Below are 24,879 nucleotides of genomic sequence, written 5' to 3'. Positions count from 1 at the left end.
CAGGACGGGGAACACAGCTCAGGAAAGTGACCAGGGTATTACAGGCTGATATCACCCAGTCCCCCCCCCTACTCTGGACCAATCAGTGAGCAGTATGGGTGGAGGAATGTATTTAGTGTTAATGACCCACCTGTGCTGATCTCTGTAGGAGTGTCCTCCTCTATAAATGTCCCCGTTATTCCATCCTCCTCCATAGACTGCTGATCATCCCTCACATACTTCTCTTCTTCTGTTTTAACTTTAATTTTTAGATCTATCAGATCTTCACCCTAAACCAAGAAAATATCAACTGTAAAATATAAGCTGACATAAAATATCCACACATTGCTCCCACACGTCCATGTTCTAGATACTTTGTCCCACCAACCTTATAACAGTGAGGGATGGTGGGATCTTCCTGTGTGGAATCCCGGGAATACAGAGGACGGGGACATCTCTCTGGTGGGTTCCTGGTATTAGGTGGCTCCATCATATCCTTGTGTCCTTCTGAAAACTCCTCCATCACTCCATACTCCTCATCCTCCTCTTTATACTCTTCTTTAACATCAATATTATCATCCCCGAGGTTTCCTCTCTGAATATATAATAAAACATTTATTGTAACAAACATGCTGTATATAAATAAGAACTACCAATAATTGTCACTTGTCTACCTGATGATGGTGAGGGATGGTGTGACCTTCCTGTGTGGAATCCCGGGAATACAGAGGACGGGGACATCTCTCTGGTGGGTTTCTGTAGCTGGATGACTCCACCATGGTGTCCTGGTACAGATCTTTGTGTTCCCTTAGAAACTCTGACTCCTTCATCACCCTATCCTCATCATCCTCCTCTTTTATCTCTTCTTTAACCTCAACTTTAGAATCTCTCAGGTTTCCACTCTGAATATATAATAAAAATGACATCAATGGTAACAATGCAGATAATGTACAGATCCTAATGATACTATCAGTGATTGTTCCTCATCTACCTGATGATGGTGGGGGATGGTGTGACCTTCCTGTGTGGAATCCCGGGAATACAGAGGACGGGGACATCTCTCTGGTGGGTTCCCATTACTGGATCCATCTGTAGGAAACACACACACTGACTGAATACATTGTTTCTATGTGTTTATCAGATGATGGGGGATCTAGGTGGATCCTCCGTACTGCTCTCTCCTTTACAATAAAGTCTCCTCTTACCCGGTGATGTGAGGGGCGGCTGATTCTCCATCATGACATCCTTGTAGAGATCCTTGTGTCCTTCTAAATACTTCCACTCCTCCATGGAGAAATAGACAGTGACATCCTGACACCTTATAGGAACCTGACACACACAATGATACAGTCACCATCCAGACACATCCCTTGTCTGTTACTGGATAATGTCCCAGAATTCCCAGCACCGCTCACCTCTCCTCCATGATCTCTCAGGTGACTTCTAGAATCTTCTTTGTATTTCTCTATTCTATCAGGGAGGGAGGTGGAGGCAATGTGATGGTCATATGATCTCCAGACTTCACAGGAGGAAAACTCTAGATCTGAACACAAATAGTAAAATTAAATCATATTGCCAGAATCCTCCTCATCTCTCAGGTCAGGTCTCTATTTATTAAAGCCCCACCTCAGACTGAGGTATAATTTACCCACACAGGACCCCCACACTACGCAGAGTAAAAGCTTGTTGCAGACATTCTGACATCATAACATACAACGCAGGACCAACAGACCCACTTTTGAAAGTGAGAATTCCAAGGGTCCGCCCACATCCTAAGAGCATGAGAAAAAAAAGCCAGATGGAGAGACATTGGGGGGAAGAGCTGTGAGGTCAGTGTGATGTCATAGGACATATAGACTTTGAATGCAGGAACATTTGGTTGGGGAGATTTGAGGGGCCCTCTATATGAGGCCCCCATACAAACCAAATCATTGTTTCTGGGTGCGTCCTACCTCTCCTACACTGAAGAGTGAACTTTGACCTTTACCATACCGAAATCTGTCAGGAAAGTGTGAAAGTAATCTCTCATGTGATCAGGTGACGTGCGGAGGAACGGAGTGTAAATAGCAGACAATTTTCTCCAGAGCTCCTAATGGTGGGGATGGATTTTGCTGCATGTTTTTCATCCCCCCCCCCCCCCGGGTCACTGCAGGTGTGGAGAAAAGCTGTGTAAGTGGATATGGAGGAGAGATGAGGGGGAGATCCAGGAATCAGGATAAAGGTCAGGACAAGCAACAGACGAGCGCATCCAAGAGATGAAGCCGGGGTCACTACACAGAAAATCAATCCAAGGAAACAACAGGCAGGACGAGGAATAGCAAGAAGGAGCTCAGCGACAAATGAGAATATTGCTCAGCCAATAGGAGATTATCTCAGCATGACTTATATAATGAAGGAGATGAGGGGGAGGGGAGGTGACCATAGATACATGGAAATTCAGCTGGTTCAGCAGGGATCGATCACATTTCCATCCATGTGTGGTCACTGCCGGATAAAAGTCACTCATTCAGCAGCTGCAGCCAATAGCTTCATCACTGATCTGTGTATTCTGAGAGCGGAGGAGCGCCCCCCATTGTCAGAATACAATAGTGCAGCGGGGAGAATTCCCCCATCCCCCTCCAATGTGTGGATGGGGGAATCGCTTCAGTTTTTTTTCACTCATCCCGCTGGCTGAACGATAAAACTGAACCATGTATGGCCAGCTTTAGAAGCAAGATATATTATTCATCAACTGATCCCCCTGAAGGGGTTAATCTACATATTACCTCCTCTGCCTCCAATTCCTGCATTGTCTTCTCTTTCCGTCCTACCAAATGGAATATCCTGTCAGAATCTGACATCACTTCCTGTCTGTATTCCATAGAGACTTCCTGTCTGGGTAGAAGTTAGATCACCACCTTGTGGAGCTCAGAGGAACTGCAGCCCTGAGAACCGTCTGGTAGTGTGAACACAGCCTTGTGCTGTGTGTGTATGTACTGTATATCCTTCCCCTTTCTCTCTGTAGTATGGTAAGCAACGGGTTAAGTTGCTGTCTGCAAAATGTTACAATTATGTATATGTCTGGGAGCTGGGTGTGGCTGAAGTTAGTTGCATGCTGATGGCAGTAAATAAAGAAGCAACCTGTACAGCTTGTCTGTGTTAATACACTACATTTTGGCGACGAGGATGGCTAGCTTTCTGGATTTACCGGCTATCGGACCGTTTGATGTGTCTGGAGACCACACTAGTCTCTCACAGCGCTGGGACAAGTGGAAGAAGGGATTTCAGCTCTATGTTATAGCCACAGGAGTGACTGCACCTGCTCAGAAGAGAGCCATGCTGCTGCATCTAGCTGGACCTCAAGTTCAGGACATTTTTGAAACCCTGGGAGCAACAGGGGAAGATTCAGACTATGAGACAGCCATGAATAGACTGAGTGAGTACTTTGAGCCAAAGAAAAATATTCCCTATGAAAGATATAAGTTTAGACAGGCTGTGCAAGAACTGGGAGAAACCACAGACAGTTATGTGACTAGGCTGAAATATCTGGCAAAGTCTTGTGATTTTGGGACTGTAACTGAGGAGATAATCAGAGATCAGGTCATAGAGAAATGCACATCTGTGCACCTCAGGAGGAGATTATTGAGAGAACCTAGTCTCACACTTACTAGTCTGCAGGAGATTGCAAAAGCCATTGAACTGTCTGAGCTCCAGGCTCTGCATATTGAAACCAAGAACACTGCATCTGTCAATACAGTCTCCAAACCTACCTATAATAATAGGAATATCTGGAGTAGGAAAGAGAGTTTTCCAAAGAGGACTTTACATATCACCTGCAATAAATGTGGCAGGGCGGGACACACAAGTCAGGACTGCACTGTGGTACAGAATAAAATGTGCTATGCTTGTGGAAAGACAGGTCATTTTGCAGCTGTGTGTAGAAGTACAACCAGAGATAACAAAACCAAAGGCCAATCTGCACAAGTAAATGTTATAGCTGAGGATAAAGAGAGTGCTCCTGACTGTGAATTTATATTCTCCCTGTGTTCTCTGCAAGCTGGGACATTAACCATTAAGATTGGAAATACAGATGTGTCAGTGTTGATTGACTCTGGAGCTACATGCAATGTTATGGACTTGGCTTCTTGGCACAGTCTTAATGGCAGAGAAAATCACCTTAAATTGTGTAACACCACTAAACAGATTTATACTTATGGCTCCAGTACACCACTGCAACTTAAAGGCAAATTTTATACCTCTGTTCAAACACATGAGACTGGTCCTCCATTGCAGACCAAATTCTATGTTGTAGATGGCACAGGGTCGCCTCTGCTTGGTCGTCAAACCGCAATGGCACTAGGGGTGTTACAGATTGGCCGTGATGTAGGCAGCGCAAGAGTGAATATGGTGTCTCCTGCTATTTCTGCATTGAAAGAGGAATTTAAAGATTGCTTCTCTGGGTTTGGAAAATTAAAGGATTTTCAGTTGGAGCTTCACATTGATCCACATGTAAAGCCTATTGCACAGCCAGTACGCAGACTTCCTTATAGCCTGAGATCACCTGTTGAGCACAAACTGGAAGAGCTGCTAGACCTTGACATTATTGAACCTGTGGAAGGGCCCACTCCGTGGGTATCGCCGTTAGTTGTTGTACCAAAGGGCACAGATATTCGGATTTGTGTGGACATGAGATGTGCTAACCAAGCTGTGCAGAGAGAGAGACATCCAATTCCCACTATTGAAGATGTTCAGCATGCAATGAATGGGGCAAGTGTCTTCAGTAAACTGGATTTGAAATGGGGTTATCATCAGATTGAATTGACCCCAGCATCTAGAGTCATCACTACATTTGCAAGCCATAAAGGTCTTTTTAGATACAAGAGGTTGATGTTTGGCGTATCGTCCGCACCGGAGGCCTATCAACATGTGATTCAGCAAGTGCTACATGGTTGTGAAGGCACGCATAACATTTCTGATGATATAATTGTGTGGGGAACAAACACACAGGAGCACGACGAACGTCTCCGTGCAGTGCTAAATCACTTGAAGGAGAAAGGGTTAACATTAAATGAGAAGAAATGCACATTTCAAATGAATAAAATGACTTTTATGGGCCATGTGCTGTCTGACAGGGGCATTGGTCCGGAGGACTGTAAAATTAAAGCTGTGTCTGATGCCAGAAATCCTGAAAACCCTGCAGAAGTACGCAGTTTTCTTGGGCTAGTGAATTACTGTGCCAAGTTTATTCCAGATATGGCGACTGTCAGTGAACCTTTGAGAGTGTTGACTCGCAAAGCAGTCCCGTGGAAGTGGGGCTTTTTGGAACAAGGTGCATTTGATGAACTTAAGAGACGGCTGACTTGCGCCACAACTTTGGCTTATTTCAATCCTACTGCACACACCCAAGTTATTGTCGATGCTAGCCCTGTGGGGTTAGGCACCATCTTGGTTCAGAGACAATGCACAGGCGATTACAGGCCTATTCAGTATGCAAGCAGATCCCTCACTGATGTAGAGAGACGTTATTCTCAGACCGAGAAAGAAGCTTTGGCTGTTGTTTGGGGATGTGAAAGGTTTCACACCTATCTCTACGGCCTTGATTTTGAAATCATCACAGACCACAAGCCTCTGGAAGTGATATATTCGCCACGCTCAAAACCATCCGCCAGAATTGAGAGATGGGTTCTCAGATTGTTACCATATCGCTTTACAGTGCGGTACAGACCTGGACCGACTAATGCGGCAGATGCACTTTCCAGATTGCCTCAGTCTTCTGCACCTGTTCATAACCTGGCAGAAGAGTACATTCGTTTTGTGGCTACTAACGCCATGCCTCAGGCATTGACACCGCGGGAGATTGAAGAATTGTCATCTGTGGATCCGGAAATTGCTCGGTTGAGAAAATGTGTAAGACAAGGGGTTTGGGTGGATTGTGACCCAAGCTATCACAGAATCAAACAAGAGCTGAGTATTACAGGACAACTAGTTCTACGTGGCAATCGTATTGTGATGCCTAAAGATTTACGGAAACGTACATTACATTTAGCCCATGAGGGCCATCAAGGCATTGTACGCACCAAACAAAGATTACGTGAGAAAGTCTGGTGGCCAGGAATTGACAAGGATGTGGAACGTTTGGTTTCTTCATGTCGAGCATGTCAGTTGGTGGGCAGCAAACCTAAACCAGAACCAGTAACTCACACTGTTCTACCTGAGGGACCATGGGAAGATTTAGCCATTGATCTGTGCGACATTCCATCTGGACACCATCTTTTAGTTGTTGTGGACTATTATTCAAGGTGGCAAGAGGTGGTAGTTCTCACTAAAGCTACATCATCAACTGTAATTGAGGGGTTGGAGAGCATTTTTGCATCTCATGGGTTGCCTAAACGGATTGTGAGTGATAATGGTGCCCAATTTACTTCTCAGGAATTTCAGGATTATCTGAAATCAAATGCTATTGAACATCATCGTACAACTCCATACTGGCCACAGGCTAACGGGGAAGTGGAACGCCAGAATCGAACCTTGCTGAAAGCTTTGCGGATTGCTCATTTAGAGAGAAGAGACTGGAAAAAGGAACTGTGGCGTTTTCTTTTGGCTTATCACACAACTCCGCATACTGTCACTGGCGTTAGTCCTGCGGAACTTCTTTGTGGTCGCAAATTCAGGACAAAATTGCCAGACATTGGGGGTCCTCCTACAAGTCAGAAACCTTTTCGGCATATTGATGAGGAAAGGAAGATCCGGGCTGAACAGTATGCAAACCACCGCCGCCATTGTCAACCTAGTGGCCTTCAACAGGGTGATAAGGTGTTGCTTCAAAGTGATCGGTTTAACAAACTGGCTCCGTCCTTTGAACCTGAGCCTTATGTTGTAAAGGAGAAAAGAGGTACTCAAGTGGTTTTAGAGGATTTAGATGGACACACAAAAGTGCGTAATTCCTCATTTGTGAAGAAATTTATTGAGTCAGAAGGTCAAGTATCAGAAGATGGCGAACAGGCAAAGAGTAGTGATGATACTGCCAGTGATCCAGACTTCAATCCACAACCATCCACATCGGAATGGCCAAGAGAAAAACGAGCAACAAATCCAACGGCCTACCTTAAGGACTATGTGTATAGTCAGGAGTTTATAGGTTAAATTTTTAGTTGTTCATCCATGCATTTTGTTAATCTTATTAATACGTTGTGCATGTTATGTTTTATTCAAAGAGAGGAGGGAATGTAGTATGGTAAGCAACGGGTTAAGTTGCTGTCTGCAAAATGTTACAATTATGTATATGTCTGGGAGCTGGGTGTGGCTGAAGTTAGTTGCATGCTGATGTGCAGTGAATAAAGAAGCAACCTGTACAGCTTGTCTGTGTTAATACACTACACTCTCCTCCCTGAGTGTGTATGAAGAGGCGGAGCTCCTGCTGGAACAGCGATCGGAGGAGGAAGCCGAGTCTAGGAGGGAGACTGACAGAAAGCCCAGCAGACTTGCAGGAGTGAGCGAGGAGGATCCAGTTCCTTTGCCATCTGAGGTGAGGAGAGTGTGAAGGATGTTTGTGACTCTGGTAGCTGAAAAGCTGGGAGTCATATTGCTCTGGTGAGTGGGGAAGCACTACTAAGGGGGCGCCCTCACCATCACGTGTGTAAGAGGTGGAAGAAGGCGTGGCTACACTACAGCTGGCACAGTTTGGAGCACGGAGAACTTTCACACCTTATCAACTTTTTATTCATTTGTGGACTTTTATGGAGCAACAGAACTTTGTTGAAGTAGGTGCAAAGTGGAAGCAGTGGACTTGCAGAGAACACTATATTGAGAAAAGAATATTGTATGATTACATGAATTTGAACAGGTTATTACTTTATAGAAAATATTATAATATAATGAAGTAGGTGTAAAATGGAAGCAGTGGATCTGCAGGGAACAGCATCTTGAGCACAAAGCACTTTATGTTGTATATGAATTTGCACATGGATCAGTTTACTTAATTTATTGATAAACACCATAAGATGAATGAAGTAGGTGTAAATCTAGACCTAGGGAACACAAGGGAGGTGGAGTGTGGAATCCTCCTATCCTCACAGAGCACCTTCCAGGTTCTCCACTCTCCTCCCTCTCATCATTTGAAGCTCACTGTACGTCTATTTTCTCCAATCTCCTCTAGAATTGCTGTGATCTATCGGCCCGCTGGACCGGTATTAACTTTCCTTGATGACTTCTCTGCCTGGCTGCCCTACTTTCTCTCTTCTGAAATCCCCACAATCATTCTCAGAGACGTCAACATCCCTGTTAACATGAACATTTTTGTTACTTCTAAATGTTTTAGTCTAACCTCCTCATTTGGCCTGAAGAAATGGGTACACAATGGATAGAGGCTTCTACTCACTCTGGTGACAACACCCTCAGCTTTGTATTCTCCCACCTATGCCCTCCATGCATCCTCTCCACCAATCCTCTCCCTCCCTCTAAACACCACTAGGGATGGGCGAGCGGTTTGGGCCGAGGATAACTTCACCAATCACCCGAATTTTCTGTGTGCTCTGTGTTTTCATTTTGTTTACTATTTACATCCCACCGAGCGCAAAGTCAATAGGTTGTTAAGAAGGGAAAGCGGGAAGTCGGCTGCTGCGTCCTTAACAATGAATAAGTCATGAGCTGTCAGTTGGCTTCTCAGATGACAGCGGAATGTAAAAAAAAGAATTGCCGGTAAGAAGAAAATCGGGGAGAAATTGGCGTGTAGTCCCCCAAAATCCATACCAGGCCCTTTGGGTCTGGCATGAATTTTAAGGGGAACTCAATGCCAAAATTTAAAAAACAAATGACATGAGGTACCCCGAAAATCTATACCTCACCCTTATCCGAGCATGCAGCCTGGCAGGCAAGGAAAGAGGGGGACGGACGAGTGCCCCCCTGAATCATACCAGACCACATGCCCTCAACATGTTCCTATGTTGATGGGGACAAGGTCCTCTTCCCCAAAACCTTGGCCTGTGGTTGCGGGGGCCTGCAGGCAGGGGGCTTATCAGAATCATGAAGCCCCCTTTAACAAAGGGGCCCCCAGATCCCGCCCCCTGTGTGAATGAGTTTGGGGTACATTGTAAGAATAAATGAGGCTATGAGCCCGTTTTTCACAATTCCTTCTATAGAAAAATCAAAACAACAATGTCCTCCAATGTAGATCCATCATCAATCATGACACCCACTGCACCTCTGGACCCCAAAAAAGAAAACACTCCACTCTCAAGGAATTACAGTCTGACAGTTCTTAAAAAGGTTAGCAGCAGGGCCACCTGGTGACATCATCTGGTGGCCTGCCCCCTTGTGATGTAACTGACTAATGCCAGTTGGATCGGTGACATCATAAGGGGCAGGGCCACCAGGTGACATCACCAGGTGGCTATGTCCATTACCTATTTAAAAACTGTCACCCAGCGGAGCAGGCATTCGACAGTCAGCCTTCCTCGTGGGCGGAGGTTTTTTTTTTCTTATTTTGGCTCGGCGGTGCAGCGGTCGTTGTGATTGACGATGGATCTACATCAGGGGACATTGTTTTTTTATTTTTATTTTTTTTAATAAAGGAACTATCAAAAAGTGTCTCATGTCTTTATCTTTAACACTTTTTTTGGTAAATGAGGGCCAGGATCTGGGGGCCCCCTTTTTCAAGGGGGCCTCCAGATTCCGATTAGCCCCCTGAAGACCTGAAGACCCCCTTAACCCAAATCACCCCCCCCCATGTTGAGGGCATGTGGCCTGGTGTGGTTTGGGGGGCACTTGCTTGTCCTCACCCCTGTCCTGGCCTGCCAGGCTCCGTGCTTGGATAAGGTTCCGGTATGGATTTTGGGGGGGAAGATACGCCATTTAAAAAAAAAATGGTGTGGGGTTTCCCCTAAAAATCTATACCAGACCCTTATCCAAGCATGCAGCTTTTTTTGGGCCTGGTATGGATGGGGCCTGGTATAGACGGTGGGGACCCCACTCATTTTTTTTCCCCATTTTTTATCTTCCTTGCCAACAATTATTTATTTTTTTACATTCAGCTGTCTGCGGGGAAGCCTGCTGACAGCTGATGACTCATTTGTTGGTAAGGACACTCTTGCGGGTTCCCGGCCTCACTTCTTAACAACCTATTGACCGTGCACTCGTCGGGATGTAAATAGTAAAATAAATAGAAGAAACGCAGAGCACACAGAAAATTCGGGTGTTTGGCAAACTCCTGAAGGGTCCATTTCGGGCTGAAGTTATGCTCCGTCCAAACTGCTCGCCCATCCCTAGTGGTGTTTAGAGGGAGGGAGAGGATTGTTGGAGAGGTTGCATGGAGTGCATAGGTGGGAGAATACAAGGCTGAGGGTGTTGCCACCAGAGTGCGTAGAAGCCTCTATCCATTGTGTATCCATTGCTTCAGGCCAAATGAGGAGGTTAGACTAAAACATTTAGAAGTAGCAGAAGTGTTTGTAGTAACAGGGATGTTGAAGTCACCGAGAATGATTTTGGGGATTTTAAAGGGCCTGGTATGGACCGGGGGGAACCCCCACACTGTTATTTTTATTTATTTATATTGCCGACAATTGATTAAAATCAATTTAAATGTAATTTTTTTTTCTTTATAATTGTCAGTTTTGCTGCAGCAGGTTCTATACACAGAACATATACGCCACTTTACAGGCAGACTAAGGCTGGATACACACTATACAACTATTTTTGTTAGATTTACCTTCAACTATGTAGTGAAAGGGCCTGCCTGACTGCATACAAATTGAAACTGTTTAGGTTTGGAAATTGGAAAAAATCTAAAGAAAATTGTATAGTGCGTATCCAGTTCAACCACTTTAACACTAGCCACTGTGCTGCTACTGCGGCACAGTGGCTCGTTATCGTCTAGCGACGTAGACCTACGTCGCTAGACTCCTCCCCTCTAGGCGGCGCTCCTGCTGTTTTCATTCACAGCGGGAGTCGGGCCAGGGGAGGAGCGGTGGCGATCGCCGCTGCTCTGCCCCGATCGTCAGGGAATCCAGTTTGGAGATCCGCCCGCCTGTGTAAACAGAGCGGGCGGATCTCCTCAGTGACAGGGAGTGACAGATCGGAGTGTTCAGCATAGCTGGACATCCGATCTGTCCCTGTCTCACACAGTCACCTCCCCCCCACACGTCAGTAAGCACCAGGCATACATTAACCCCTCCCTCTCCAATAAAATTAACCCCTTCCATGCCAGTGTCATTTTTACAGTAACAGTGCATATTTATAGCACTGATTACTATAGAAATGTCACTGGTACCCCCAAAAGTGTCAAAAATGTCAGTCAAGGGTCCGATCTGTCCGCCGCAATGTCGCAGTCCCGCAAAAAAAATCGCAGATCGCCACCATTACTCGTTAAAAAAAAAACACCAAAAATGACAGAAATCTTTCCCTTAGTTAGTAAACGCAATAACTTTTGCGCAAACCAATCAAAATACGCTTATTGCAATTTTTTTTACCAAACATAGGTAGCAGAAAACAAATTGGCCAAAAATTTTTAAAAAAATTGGTTTTTACATCTTATTTAGGGGGAATTTCATATAAAAAAATGTAAAAAAAAAAAAATTTATTTTTTCAAAATAAATGCTCTTCTTTTGTTTATAGCGCAAAAAGTAAAAATCGCACAGGTGATCAAATACCACCAAAAGAAAGCTCTGTTTGTGGGAAAAAAAGGATGTAAATTTCGTTTGGGTACGGCGTCGCTTGACCGCGCAATTGTCAGTTAAAGTTTTTTTTTTTGTCATTTTAAGCATTAATAAAATCACTGCTCCTTTGAAAACAATATTTTGTAAAAAAAAAAAAAAAGATAAAGAAAAACACGCACACAGAAATTTCTGGTGTTGGGCAAATGGCCAAACGGAGGATGTTCAAGCCCGTCCCGAACCATTTACCCATCCCTACTCCCTGGCTATCTCTCGCCTCGACTACTGAAACTTCCTCCTCATTGGCTTACCTTTACATATGATATCCCTCCTTCAGTCCCTCATGAATGCTGCTGCCAGACTCATCCACCTCACAAACCGCTCAGCATCTGCTACCCCTCTCTGCCAATCCCTCCATTGGCTGCCACTCACTCAACAAATTTAAATTAAAAATACTAACAGTAACTTACAAAGTCATCCACAACCCCGCCCAAGCTACACAACTAACCTGGTCTCAATATTCCAACCAAATCATCCTATTCGATCTTCCCAATATCTCCTGCTTTCTAGTCACCTCCTCCCACATCCAGGACTTCTCCCGAGCCTCTCGTATCCCATAGAACTCCCTACCCCAATCTGTCTCACTATCTCTTACTCTATCCACCTATTGGTGTTCCCTGAAAATTCATCTTAGTTGACCATACAGTGGCAGTGTTTCCCAGCAATACAGACGAGCTGCAGTTATAAAATTAGCCACACGGTGGCAGTGCTTCACAGCAATACAACCGAGCTGCAGTTATACAATTGGCCACACGGTGGAAGTGTTTCCCGGCAATACAACCGAGCTGCAGTTATAAAATTGGCCACACGGTGGCAGTGTTTCCCGGCAATACAACCGAGCTGCAGTTATAAAATTGGCCACACGGTGGCTGTGTTTCCCGGCAATAAAGCCGAGCTGCAGTTATAAAATTGGCCACACAGTGGCAGTGTTTCCCAGCAACACAGCCGAGCTGCAGTTACAAAATTGGCCACACGGTGGCAGTGTTTCCCAGCAATATAGGCGACTGCAGTTACAAAATTGGCCACACGGTGGCAGTGTTTCCCGGTAATACAGCCGAGCTGCAGTTGTAAAATTGGCCACACGGTGGCAATGTTTCCCAGCAATGTAGGCGGCTGCAGTTACAAAATTGGCCACACGGTGGCAGGGTTTCCCAGCAATACAGCCGAGCTGCAGTTACAAAATTGACCACACGGTGGCAGTGTTTCCCGGCAATACAGCCAAGCTTCAATTACAAAATTGGCCACAAGGTGGCAGCGTTTTCCAGCAATACAGACGAGCTGCAGTTACAAAATTGGCCACACGGTGGCAGTGTTTCCCAGCAATACAGCTGAACTGCAGTTATAAAATTGATCACACGGTGGCAGTGTTTCCCAGCAATACAGCCGAGCTGCATTTATAATATTGGCCACACGGTGGTAGTGTTTCCCAGCAATACAGCCGAGCTGCATTTATAATATTGGCCACACGGTGGTAGTGTTTCCCAGCAATATAGGTGGCTGCAGTTATAAAATTGACCACACGGTGGCAGGGATTCCCTGCAATATAGGTGGCTGCAGTTATAAAATTGACCACACGGTGGCAGGGTTTCCCAGCAATACAGCCGAGCTGCAGTTACAAAATTGACCACACGGTGGCAGTGTTTCCCGGCAATACAGCCGAGTTGCACTTACAAAATTGGCCACACGGTGGCAGTGTTTTCCAGCAATACAGACGAGCTGCAGTTACAAAATTGGCCACACGGAGGCAGGGTTTCCCTGCAATATAGGTGGCTGCAATTACAAAATTGGCCACACAGAGGCAGGGTTTCCCTGCAATACAGGTGGCTGCAGTTATAATATTGACCACACGATGGCAGTGTTTCCCAGCAATACAGCCGAGCTGCAGTTACAAAATTGGCCACACGGAGGCAGGGTTTCCCTGCAATATAGGTGGCTGCAGTTATAATATTGACCACACGATGGCAGTGTTTCCCAGCAATACAGCCGAGCTGCAGTTACAAAATTAGCCACAGGGTGGCAGTGTTTCCAAGCAATACAGCCGAGCTGCAGTTATAAAATTCACCACACGGTGGCAGTGTTTCCCAGCAATACAGCCAAGCTGCAGTAACAAAATTGGCCACACGGTGGCAGTGTTTCCCAGCAATACAGCTGAGCTGCAGTTATAAAATTAGCCACAGGGTGGCAGTGTTTCCAAGCAATACAGCCGAGCTGCAGTTATAAAATTCACCACACGGTGGCAGTGTTTCCCAGCAATACAGCCAAGCTGCAGTAACAAAATTGGCCACACGGTGGCAGTGTTTCCCAGCAATACAGCTGAGCTGCAGTTATAAAATTAACCACACGGTGGCAGGGTTTCCCAGCAATACAGCCGAGCTGCAGTTATAAAACTGGCCACACGGTGGCAGTGTTTCGCAGCAATACAGCCGAGCTTCAGTTACAAAATTGGCCACACGGAGGCAGGGTTTCCCTGCAATATAGGTGGCTGCAGTTATAAAATTGATCACACGGTGGCAGTGTTTCCCAGCAATACAGCCGAGCTGCATTTATAATATTGGCCACACGGTGGTAGTGTTTCCCAGCAATGTTGGCGGCTGCAGTTACAAAATTGACCACACGGTGGCAGTGTTTCCCAGCAATACAGCCGAGCTGCAGTTACAAAATTGGCCACAGGGTGGCAGTGTTTCCTAGCAATACAGCCGAGCTGCAGTTATAAAATTCACCACACGGTGGCAGTGTTTCCCAGCAATACAGCTGAGCTGCAGTTATAAAATTGGCCACACGGTGGCAGTGTTTCCCAGCAATGTAGGCGGCTGCAGTTACAAAATTGGCCACACGGTGGCAGTGTTTCCCAGCAAATACAGCCTAGCTGCAGTTACAAAATTGACCACACGGTGGCAGTGTTTCCCGGCAATACAGCCAAGCTTCAGTTACAAAATTGGGCACACGGTGGCAGTGTTTTCCAGCAATACAGACGAGCTGCAGTTACGAAATCGGCCACACGGAGGCAGGGTTTCCCTGCAATATAGGTGGCTGCAGTTATAAAATTGACCACACGGTGGCAGTGTTTCCCAGCAATACAGCCGAGCTGCATTTATAATATTGGCCACACGGTGGTAGTGTTTCCCAGCAATACAGCCGAGCTGCATTTATAATATTGGCCACACGGTGGTAGTGTTTCCCAGCAATATAGGTGGCTGCAGTTATAAAATTGACCACACGGTGGCAGGGATTCCCTGCAATATAGGTGGTTGCAGTTATAAAATTGACCACACGGTGGCAGTGTTTCCCAGCAATACAGCTGAGCTGCAGTTATAAAATTGAGCACACGGTGGCAGTGTTTCCCAGCAATACAGCCGAGCTGCATTTATAATATTGGCCACACAGTGGTAGTGTTTTCCAGCAATACAGACGAGCTGCAGTTACAAAATTGGCCACACGGAGGCAGGTATTCCCTGCAATATAGGTGGCTGCGGTTATAAAATTGACCACACGGTGGCAGTGTTTCCCAGCAATACAGCTGAGCTGCAGTTATAAAATTGAGCACACGGTGGCAATGTTTCCCAGCAATACAGCCGAGCTGCATTTATAATATTGGCCACACGGTGGTAGTGTTTCCCAGCAATATAGGTGGCTGCAGTTACAAATTTGACCACACGGTGGCAGTGTTTTCCAGCAAATACAGCCAAGCTGCAGTTATAAAATTGGCCATATGGTGACAATGTTTCCCAGCAATGTAGGCGGCTGCAGTTACAAAATTGGCCACACGGTGGCAGTGTTTTCCAGCAATACAGACAAGCTGCAGTTACAAAATTGGCCACACGGAGGCAGGGTTTCCCTGCAATATAGGTGGCTGCAGTCATAATATTGACCACACGATGGCAGTGTTTCCCAGCAATACAGCCGAGCTGCAGTTACAAAATTGGCACAGGGTGGCAGTGTTTCCTAGCAATTAGGCTTGTGACGGTATCAGATTTTCATGCTGCGATTAATTGATTAAGGTTTTGCCACGGTATACGGTATTATCACGGTATTCTATTATTAAATTTCCACCTCACTTCAATTTCATTGCTGAATTTAGGGGCTTTGGTTCACTTATGCACATTATTATATAGTCAGTCAGTACAGACTCTGTGAACCAGGCCTAAAATAGGTCATCAAGCAGTGTCTGGCCTAACTGGTGATAACTGGTCCTGGCGCTCGGCTCCGATCCGATGGCCTGGTCATTAAGAGGGCAAATCCTTGTGGTCAAGAAGTGGTTAAACCTGAAGGAGGTGTTTATAAATTACTTTACTATCGCTTTAGGCCTGGTTCACATGTATGCGGGTTGGTGGTTCACATGTATGCGGGTTGGCGGTTCACATGTATGCGGGATGGCGGCCCACATTTGCACAGGCATAGCAGCCCATTGATTTGAACGGGCTGCTATGCCCTCATTTTCCGCAGAAAAAAGGTGCATGCAGCATTTTTTTAAAATTCAGTGGCCTTGAAATCCATCCTGCTTTTGCACCATGCGACTAACCTGCAGTTCCTGCTCTGGCAAGCTTTCTGCATTTTTTGTATACGTGGGCACGGCATTTAAAAACAGTTTGCGTGTGCAGCAACGGCAGGTAAGTCGCATGGTGCAAAAGAAGGATGGATTTCATGGCCACTGCATTTTTTTAAATTCTGCATGCACCTTTTTTCAGCTGAAAACGCAGGCATAGCAGCTCAAGCCCATTCACATCAATGGGCTGCTATGCCTGTGCAAATGTGGGCCCCCAACCCGCATACATGTGAACCAGGCCTAAAGCAATAGTAAAGTCATTAATTGGTTAAACCTGCAGGAGGACCGGTGTTTTTATCTATTAATGACTTTACTAATGCTTTAGGCCTGGTTCACATGTATGCGGGTTGGGGGCCCACATTTGCACAGGCATAGCAGCCCATTGATGTGAATGGGCTTGAGCTGCTATGCCTGCGTTTTCAGCTGAAAAAAGGTGCATGCAGAATTTAAAAAAATGCAGTGGCCATGAAATCCATCCTTCTTTTGCACCATGCGACTTACCTGCCGTTGCTGCACACGCAAAAATGGATTTTTGTAAAATCTTACCGTAAAATCCTTTTCTCTTAGCTCATCGACAGACGTAGTCCTCGGTGATACACCACCTTCGGGTTATGTTACCTCCGCAGGAGCAGGACTAGACAGGAAATTAAAAAGCTCTGGCCACACCCTAGGGGCAGTCCCAGAGGGTATATCCTCTCTCTCTCTGCCTCAGCAAATCAGTTATGTGAAAAAGCAGTGCTTAGAGAATTTAACCCAACCCAACTCCAAAACAGAGGGGCGGGGACTACGTCTGTCGATGAGCTAAGAGAAAAGGATTTTACGGTAAGATTTTACAAAAATCCATTTTTCTCTAGCGCTCATCGACAGACGTAGTCCTCGGTGATACACCACCTTCGGGACATCCCAGAGCAGTATCACAACTGAGGGGTGGGAAAATGGAAATCAAATCCCAATCTAGAAGGCCCAACCGGTGCCAACTAGAAGTTTACAATGCTCATCCTTAATGATGAGACTCAACCAAAAAAGGAGAAAACAATTTTTTTTTTTTTTTCAAACAGAAAAAAACCCTCGAGGTAGACCACCGGTCTCCTCAAATTGCGGCCTGCAAAACCTTGCGGCCAAATGAGGCATCCGCCGATGCCGTCACATCAATTTTATAGAATTTTGTAAAGGTATGTACCGACGACCAGGTGGCCGCCTTACATACCTGGACCACTGACGCCTGATGGCGAAAGGCCCAGGAAGTACTGAGCGCTCGAGTGGAGTGCGCCCTAACAGGGAACGGAGGACTCTGACCCTTAATAGAATAAGCCTGTACCACCGTTTGTCTAATCCATTTGGCAATGGTCGCGGCAGATGCAGGCAACCCCTTTCTGGGGCCATCCGTGATCACAAAAAGTGAATCCGTCTTACGGAATGATTCCGTAGCTTTCAGGTATACCCTGATTGCCCGAACCACATCTAAGGAATGCAACGCATGTTCCCGATGATGCTTGGGCTGAGGACACAAGGAAGGTAGTACAATATCTTCATTCAGATGAAAATCTGAAACCACCTTAGGAAGAAAAGATGGCTTAGGATGAAGTACTACCTTATCCCTATGAATCACTAGGTATGGGGACTGGCATGATAATGCAGCCAGTTCTGACACCCTGCGAGCAGAAGTAATAGCCACCAAGAAGGCCACCTTCTGGGATAAAGTAAGCAAGGGAATCTCCCTGATGTTTTCAAAGGGAGGTTTCTGTAGAACCGACAAAACCAAATTAAGATCCCAGGGCGGTAAGGGCGCGCGGACTGGAGGAGCCAGGTGCCGCACCCCCTGGATGAAATTCCGCACCAAGGATTTGGTAGCTAAAGGTTTCTGAAAGAAGATTGCTAATGCTGAAACTTGACCCTTGATGGTGCTCAAGGCTAGCTTCTGCTCAACCCCTTGTTGCAAAAAGGCCAATATACGAGTCAACGAATAGGTACGTGGAGGAAATCCTAAAGATTCGCACCACGCAATATAAGTCTTCCATGTGTGATAATAGACTTTGCTGGAAGTCGCTTTCCTTGCTTTAATAAGGGTAGGAATGACTGAAGTAGACAAACCTCTGTCCTTCAGTACTTGGGTCTCAATGGCCAGGCCATTAAAACCAGCGACTGTAAAGCACGAAGGTAAATTGGTCCTTGAGACCACAGACACTCCCTGAGACGAAGTTCCCACGGAACGTCTGCGACTAACATGTCCAAGTCGGCCAGGCCGGCTTGAGGAGGCCAGCCTAGAATTTCTAGGACCACTGGCGCTGATTGGATCTGAACCAGGCGTCCCTAGAGCTATCTGGCCCCGACCATCCGAGAAAGTCTGGTCGTTTTCTGTTCCCACACATTTATCAGATACCTGATAGTTATCAGGAAAGGTGATCTTTTCTGGTTGAACCTCAGGGACCGAAGTCACCCGACTAAAGACTACTTGGCCTATCTGGTCAACCAGATCCGATTCCTGTGGGGAATAGAGACTAATCTTAGGAAAAGGTAAAGGAAAAGATCTTTTCAGGGAACGGTAACTACCGCTTCCTGTGGTACTTAAATGTTGGAAGGGAAGAATCGCACCGGTAGTAGTGGTTGATGCTCGATCTAATGTCCTGAATACCGGTGAAAACGTCCCCCCACCCTGAAACCGGGTGGGGGCGCACCTTCAGGCTGTGTACTCCTTTGCTTCGGGTTTGGCTGGGTTGGTCCCCTTCTTGAACCCTCCTGGAGGAGTCTTGCCTTTCCCGCTAGTACCAGCCGGGCGCCCTTTATGGGCGGTAAAGAAAGGTCCTCGCTTGTTGCGAGGTCCCTTAGCTTTTGCAGCCTGTGGCAAAAAAGTGCTCTTGCCCCCAGTGGCATCCTTAATGATTTCATCTAGGTTGGCTCCAAATAGACGATTCCCCTGAAAGGGGAGATTGGTCAAGGTCTTTTTGGAACCTAGGTCAGCTGACCAGCATTTTAACCACAGCACACGTCTGAGGATCACTGCTAACTTAGATGCATGCCCTAATAAGGGAGTAGTGTCCAAGGCTGCGTCACAGATAAACTGTAGCCCTTGTATAATCTGTTCCATCAAATCAGATGTCTCCTGGGGAATATCTTTTCCCCTAAGATCTTGGCGTACCATTCTCGCCCATTCCGTAAGTGTCTGGGAAACTAGACCAATAACGATTACTGGTCTAAATGCTGACCCTATCAGAGAAAAGATAGTGCGGGACTCTGCTTCTATCTTTCGATCCACCGGATCCTTAAAGGACGAAGTGTCCTCCACTGGAATAACCGTGGCTTTATTCAGCCTGGAAATAGGCGGATCCACGACTGGTGGTACCGTCCATTTCTTAATGATGGATTCCTCAAACGGATAGCGTCTAGCAATACGCTTGGAAATAGTAAAGGTACGTTTAGAATGCTCCCATTCTCCTTTAATCTGATTACCAAAACATTTAGGTACAGGAAAAGCCTTCGCCGTCTTGATGGGCTTATTAGTCCCAAAAGGCCTCTCTGTTTCAGTTGCCTCTGCCGGTAAAGCCTCAAGTTTTAAGGTTTCCTGCACTGCCACAACTAGTGCGTCCACCAATGCTTCTTCCTGAATTATAGCAAGAGAAGAAGCGTCCTCCTCACTGTCTGAGGGGGCTTTACCTGGGATAACAGCCCTTGCAGAGGAACCTGCAACTGCCGTGGCCATCTCTGAATCTGAGTCAGAGGTGTCAGATGGTATAGGGGTAGGCGGGGGTCGCTTCCTTGACCCCCGTCCCTGACAGGCCGCCTCCACCCGAGCCACCATAGACTCCAAAATTGCTGTAAATGACTCTATACTCTGTGCACCGGCGGGTCCCGAGGCCCCCTCGAGGGAAACAGGTGGGGGAATATGTGTGGCAGGGTCCATAATAACTCCAGTACTTCCTGGATAATATAATTCAAAAGTAAAGAAAAAAACTTTTTTTTTTTTTTTTTTCTTTTTCTGACCCCCAGCGCCACAAAAAGCCCCTTAGTGTTACCTGCTTAGGGATCCCTATCGATCGAGAGAGAGAGAGATAGACCCCCAGGCTCACCACTTGATGCTCAGAGTTAAACTGCAACAGCTTACAGCGCTGTCTTGACAAACAGGAAGTCTTTGGCTGGCTGCCCAGGAAGAAAGGAGGCGGCTCCGCCCCTCTGCACGCCTTCCGGCGCCTCCCCCAAGCTCCACGAGGTGTAGGATCATCTCAAACATGGCCGCCCCCATGCTGGAGACACGAGGCTACGCCAAAATGGCGGCTCGTGCGATCCAGCAAAAAAAATGGCGGCGGCCTAAACTGAATAGCGGTGTGCTGCAGGGCACACAACACTCTCTCTGCATGGGGATATGGCGTGGTTGGCGGTACCGGCCCTGGCGGACCGCGTGGCCGTTCGGGAGGCCTGCTAATAGCTGGAGATCTGATTTGGAAGGCAGTCTACATGTCCGTGGCTTCTGACTGGTAGGTAGCTTATACTTAACCCATAAGATTCCCAGAATGCCACAGATTACATCTTTAAAACATGTATACAATAGATTGTTAGCTCCCAAGCCAAGCCTCCTGGCTTTTGCACACATAAATCACACTCAAAGTAGGAGGATATGTGACATGTTATAGGATAGAAAGGACTCTTTCTTACCATACAGAGAGGGGCCCGCGTTCACCACAAAACCCGTCAGGGAAAAAGGGGGAACATACTACTCACCATACCGGAACCAGGCGGGCACCAACTCCTGACAGTACCCCTCTCCACCGGGGCGGGAGGGCTGTCGACCGATACGGACGCCGTGACTCATGGTCTTTGGCGTTTCGGCGAGACGTTTAACTCGCGTGGACAGTCCTTTAATGGGACTTTGTCGCGGCCGACCCAGCGCGGAGCTATGGCCTGCACGCGCTCGTAGGCTGAACTGGGGTGACCACCGGATCTCAACATCCAGCCCGTCGCCCAGTTCAGCTTTCTTGCTTGAAGATCTCACAGGAACACTGGAGAAAAAAGCTGTCTAAAAAAAAATCCTTTAAGAAAAAATTCTTGCCAGGACCTAAGATCCCAGCAAGGTGTCTAGGTCCTTACTCCTAACTAGACAGAAAATAACTGATTTGCTGAGGCAGAGAGAGAGAGGATATACCCTCTGGGACTGCCCCTAGGGTGTGGCCAGAGCTTTTTAATTTCCTGTCTAGTCCTGCTCCTGCGGAGGTAACATAACCCGAAGGTGGTGTATCACCGAGGACTACGTCTGTCGATGAGCGCTAGAGAAACTGTTTTTAAATGCCATGCCCACGTATACAAAAAATGCAGAAAGCTTGCCAGAGCAGGAACTGCAGGTTAGTCGCATGGTGCAAAAGCAGGATGGATTTCAAGGCCACTGAATTTTAAAAAAATGCTGCATGCACCTTTTTTCTGCGGAAAATGAGGGCATAGCAGCCCGTTCAAATCAATGGGCTGCTATGCCTGTGCAAATGTGGGCCGCCAACCCGCATACATGTGAACCGCCAACCCGCATACATGTGAACCACCAACCCGCATACATGTGAACCACCAACCCGCATACATGTGAACCAGGCCTAAAGCAATAGTAAAGTCATTCATAGATAAAAACACCGGTCCTCCTGCAGGTTTAACCACTTCTGGATCGCAAGGATTTGCCCCTTTAAAGACCAGGCCATCGGATCAGAGCGCCAGGACCAGTCATCACCAGGTAGGCCAGACACTGCTTGATGGCTATATAATAATGTAATGTGGGCTGCTATGCGTGTGTGTGTGTATATATATATATATATAATTTATTTATATTAGAGCTGCACGATTCTGGCCAAAATGAGAATCACGATTTTTTAGCTTGGAATAAAGATCACGATTCTCTGTGTAACAAAAAAAAAATTGGGATAACTTACTGTTACGTTTTTTTTTTTTTTTTATTCATTAAAGTCTATTAATTGCGTTTGAAAGACTGCTGCGCAAATACAGTGTGACATAAAATATTACAACAATCGCCATTTTTTTTCTGTAGGGTCTCTGCTAAAAAAATATATAAAATGTTTGGGGGTTCTAAGTACTTTTCTAGCAAAAAAAAAAACTGATTTTAACTTGCAAGCAACAAGTGTCAGAGAAAGGTCCAGTCTTTAAGAGGTTAAACTTCCTTTCTCCCTGGCAGAGGGAAGGAAAAGATACAATGTAATCATTTTTGTTTATAGTTACTGGGAGAGCTGTGTGAGTGAATGAGTCATCCAGCTCACTGAAATGTATCAATTCACAAGTCAGACTGAGGAGCAGATAAACTCGGTATTTTAAAAATGCCACAATAACAATACCGTGGCTATGCAATACCGCGATATATCGAATTACCGAAAACCGGCATATGTCTACTAGCAATACAGCCGAGCTGCAGTTATAAAATTCACCACACGGTGGCAGTGTTTCCCAGCAATACAACCGAGCTGCAGTAACAAAATTGGCCACACGGTGGCAGTGTTTCCCAGAAATACAGCTGAGCTGCAGTTATAAAATTGGCCACACGGTGGCAGTGTTTCCCAGCAATGTAGGCGGCTGCAGTTACAAAATTTGCCACACGGTGGCAGTGTTTCCCAGCAAATACAGCCGAGCTGCAGTTACAAAATTGACCACACGGTGGCAGTGTTTCCCGGCAATACAGCCAAGCTTCAGTTTCAAAATTGGCCACACGGTGGCAGTGTTCTCCAGCAATACAGACGAGCTGCAGTTACAAAATTGGCCACACGGAGGCAGGGTTTCCCTGCAATATAGGTGGCTGCAGTTATAAAATTGACCACACGGTGGCAGTGTTTCCCAGCAATACAGCTGAACTGCAGTTATAAAATTGATCACACGGTGGCAGTGTTTCCCAGTAATACAGCCGAGCTGCATTTATAATATTGGCCACACGGTGGTAGTGTTTCCCAGCAATACAGCCGAGCTGCATTTATAATATTGGCCACACGGTGGTAGTGTTTCCCAGCAATATAGGTGGCTGCAGTTATAAAATTGACCACACGGTGGCAGGGATTCCCTGCAATATAGGTGGCTGCAGTTATAAAATTGACCACACGGTGGCAGTGTTTCCCAGCAATACAGCTGAGCTGCAGTTATAAAATTGAGCACACGGTGGCAGTGTTTCCCAGCAATACAGCCGAGCTGCATTTATAATATTGGCAACACGGTGGTAGTGTTTCCCAGCAATATAGGTGGCTGCAGTTACAAATTTGACCACACGGTGGCAGTGTTTCCCAGCAAATACAGCCAAGCTGCAGTTATAAAATTGGCCATATGGTGACAATGTTTCCCAGCAATGTAGGCGGCTGCAGTTACAAAATTGGCCACACGGTGGCAGTGTTTTCCAGCAATACAGACAAGCTGCAGTTACAAAATTGGCCACACGGAGGCAGGGTTTCCCTGCAATATAGGTGGCTGTAGTTATAATATTGACCACACGATGGCAGTGTTTCCCAGCAATACAGCCGAGCTGCAGTTACAAAATTGGCCACAGGGTGGCAGTGTTTCCTAGCAATACAGCCAAACTGCAGTTATAAAATTCACCACACGGTGGCAGTGTTTCCCAGCAATACAGCCGAGCTGCAGTAACAAAATTGGCCACACGGTGGCAGTGTTTCCCAGAAATACAGCTGAGCTGCAGTTATAAAATTGGCCACACGGTGGCAGTGTTTCCCAGCAATTTAGGCGGCTGCAGTTACAAAATTGGCCACACGGTGGCAGTGTTTCCCAGCAAATACAGCCTAGCTGCAGTTACAAAATTGACCACACGGTGGCAGTGTTTCCCGGCAATACAGCCAAGCTTCAGTTACAAAATTGGGCACACGGTGGCAGTGTTTTCCAGCAATACAGACGAGCTGCAGTTACAAAATTGGCCACACGGAGGCAGGGTTTCCCTGCAATATAGGTGGCTGCAGTTATAAAATTGACCACACGGTGGCAGTGTTTCCCAGCAATACAGCTGAACTGCAGTTATAAAATTGATCACACGGTGGCAGTGTTTCCCAGCAATACAGGCGAGCTGCATTTATAATATTGGCCACACGGTGGTAGTGTTTCCCAGCAATACAGCCGAGCTGCATTTATAATATTGGCCACACGGTGGTAGTGTTTCCCAGCAATATAGGTGGCTGCAGTTATAAAATTGACTACACGGTGGCAGGGATTCCCTGCAATATAGGTGGTTGCAGTTATAAAATTGAGCACACGGTGGCAGTGTTTCCCAGCAATACAGCCGAGCTGCATTTATAATATTGGCCACACGGTGGTAGTGTTTCCCAGCAATACAGCCGAGCTGCATTTATAATATTGGCCACACGGTGGTAGTGTTTCCCAGCAATATAGGTGGCTGCAGTTATAAAATTGACCACACGGTGGCAGGGATTCCCTGCAATATAGGTGGTTGCAGTTATAAAATTGAGCACACGGTGGTAGTGTTTCCCAGCAATACAGCCGAGCTGCATTTATAATAATGGCCACACAGTGGTAGTGTTTTCCAGCAATACAGACGAGCTGCAGTTACAAAATTGGCCACACGGAGGCAGGGATTCCCTGCAATATAGGTGGCTGGGGTTATAAAATTGACCACACGGTGGCAGTGTTTCCCAGCAATACAGCTGAGCTGCAGTTATAAAATTGAGCACACGGTGGCAATGTTTCCCA

At 46.4% G+C, this 24,879-nt stretch overlaps 2 protein-coding genes across 2 annotated transcripts in view; both read right to left on the bottom strand.

The window, feature by feature from the left end:
- Positions 1–24,879, bottom strand: part of LOC309549117 (uncharacterized protein) — a 4,285,597-nt gene that overhangs the window by 12,988 nt on the left and 4,247,730 nt on the right.
- LOC309548704 (uncharacterized protein) overlaps positions 1–24,879 on the bottom strand; it is a gene marked incomplete at both ends in the record, with an annotated part of 31,795 nt that overhangs the window by 65 nt on the left and 6,851 nt on the right. The window contains 5 exons of the mRNA XM_082248662.1: positions 131–269; positions 368–574; positions 971–1,068; positions 1,185–1,308; positions 1,395–1,522. Of these exons, the coding sequence (XP_082104788.1) occupies positions 131–269; positions 368–574; positions 971–1,068; positions 1,185–1,308; positions 1,395–1,522 (696 nt within the window). The remainder of the gene's footprint in view (positions 1–130; positions 270–367; positions 575–970; positions 1,069–1,184; positions 1,309–1,394; positions 1,523–24,879) is intronic.

Source organism: Pelophylax lessonae (genome assembly GCF_965119305.1).
Source record: "Pelophylax lessonae genome assembly, chromosome: 3".
Lineage (NCBI taxonomy): Eukaryota > Metazoa > Chordata > Amphibia > Anura > Ranidae > Pelophylax > Pelophylax lessonae.
Note: the sequence above shows the minus strand (reverse complement) of the source record. Positions and strands in the feature narration are given on the sequence as shown.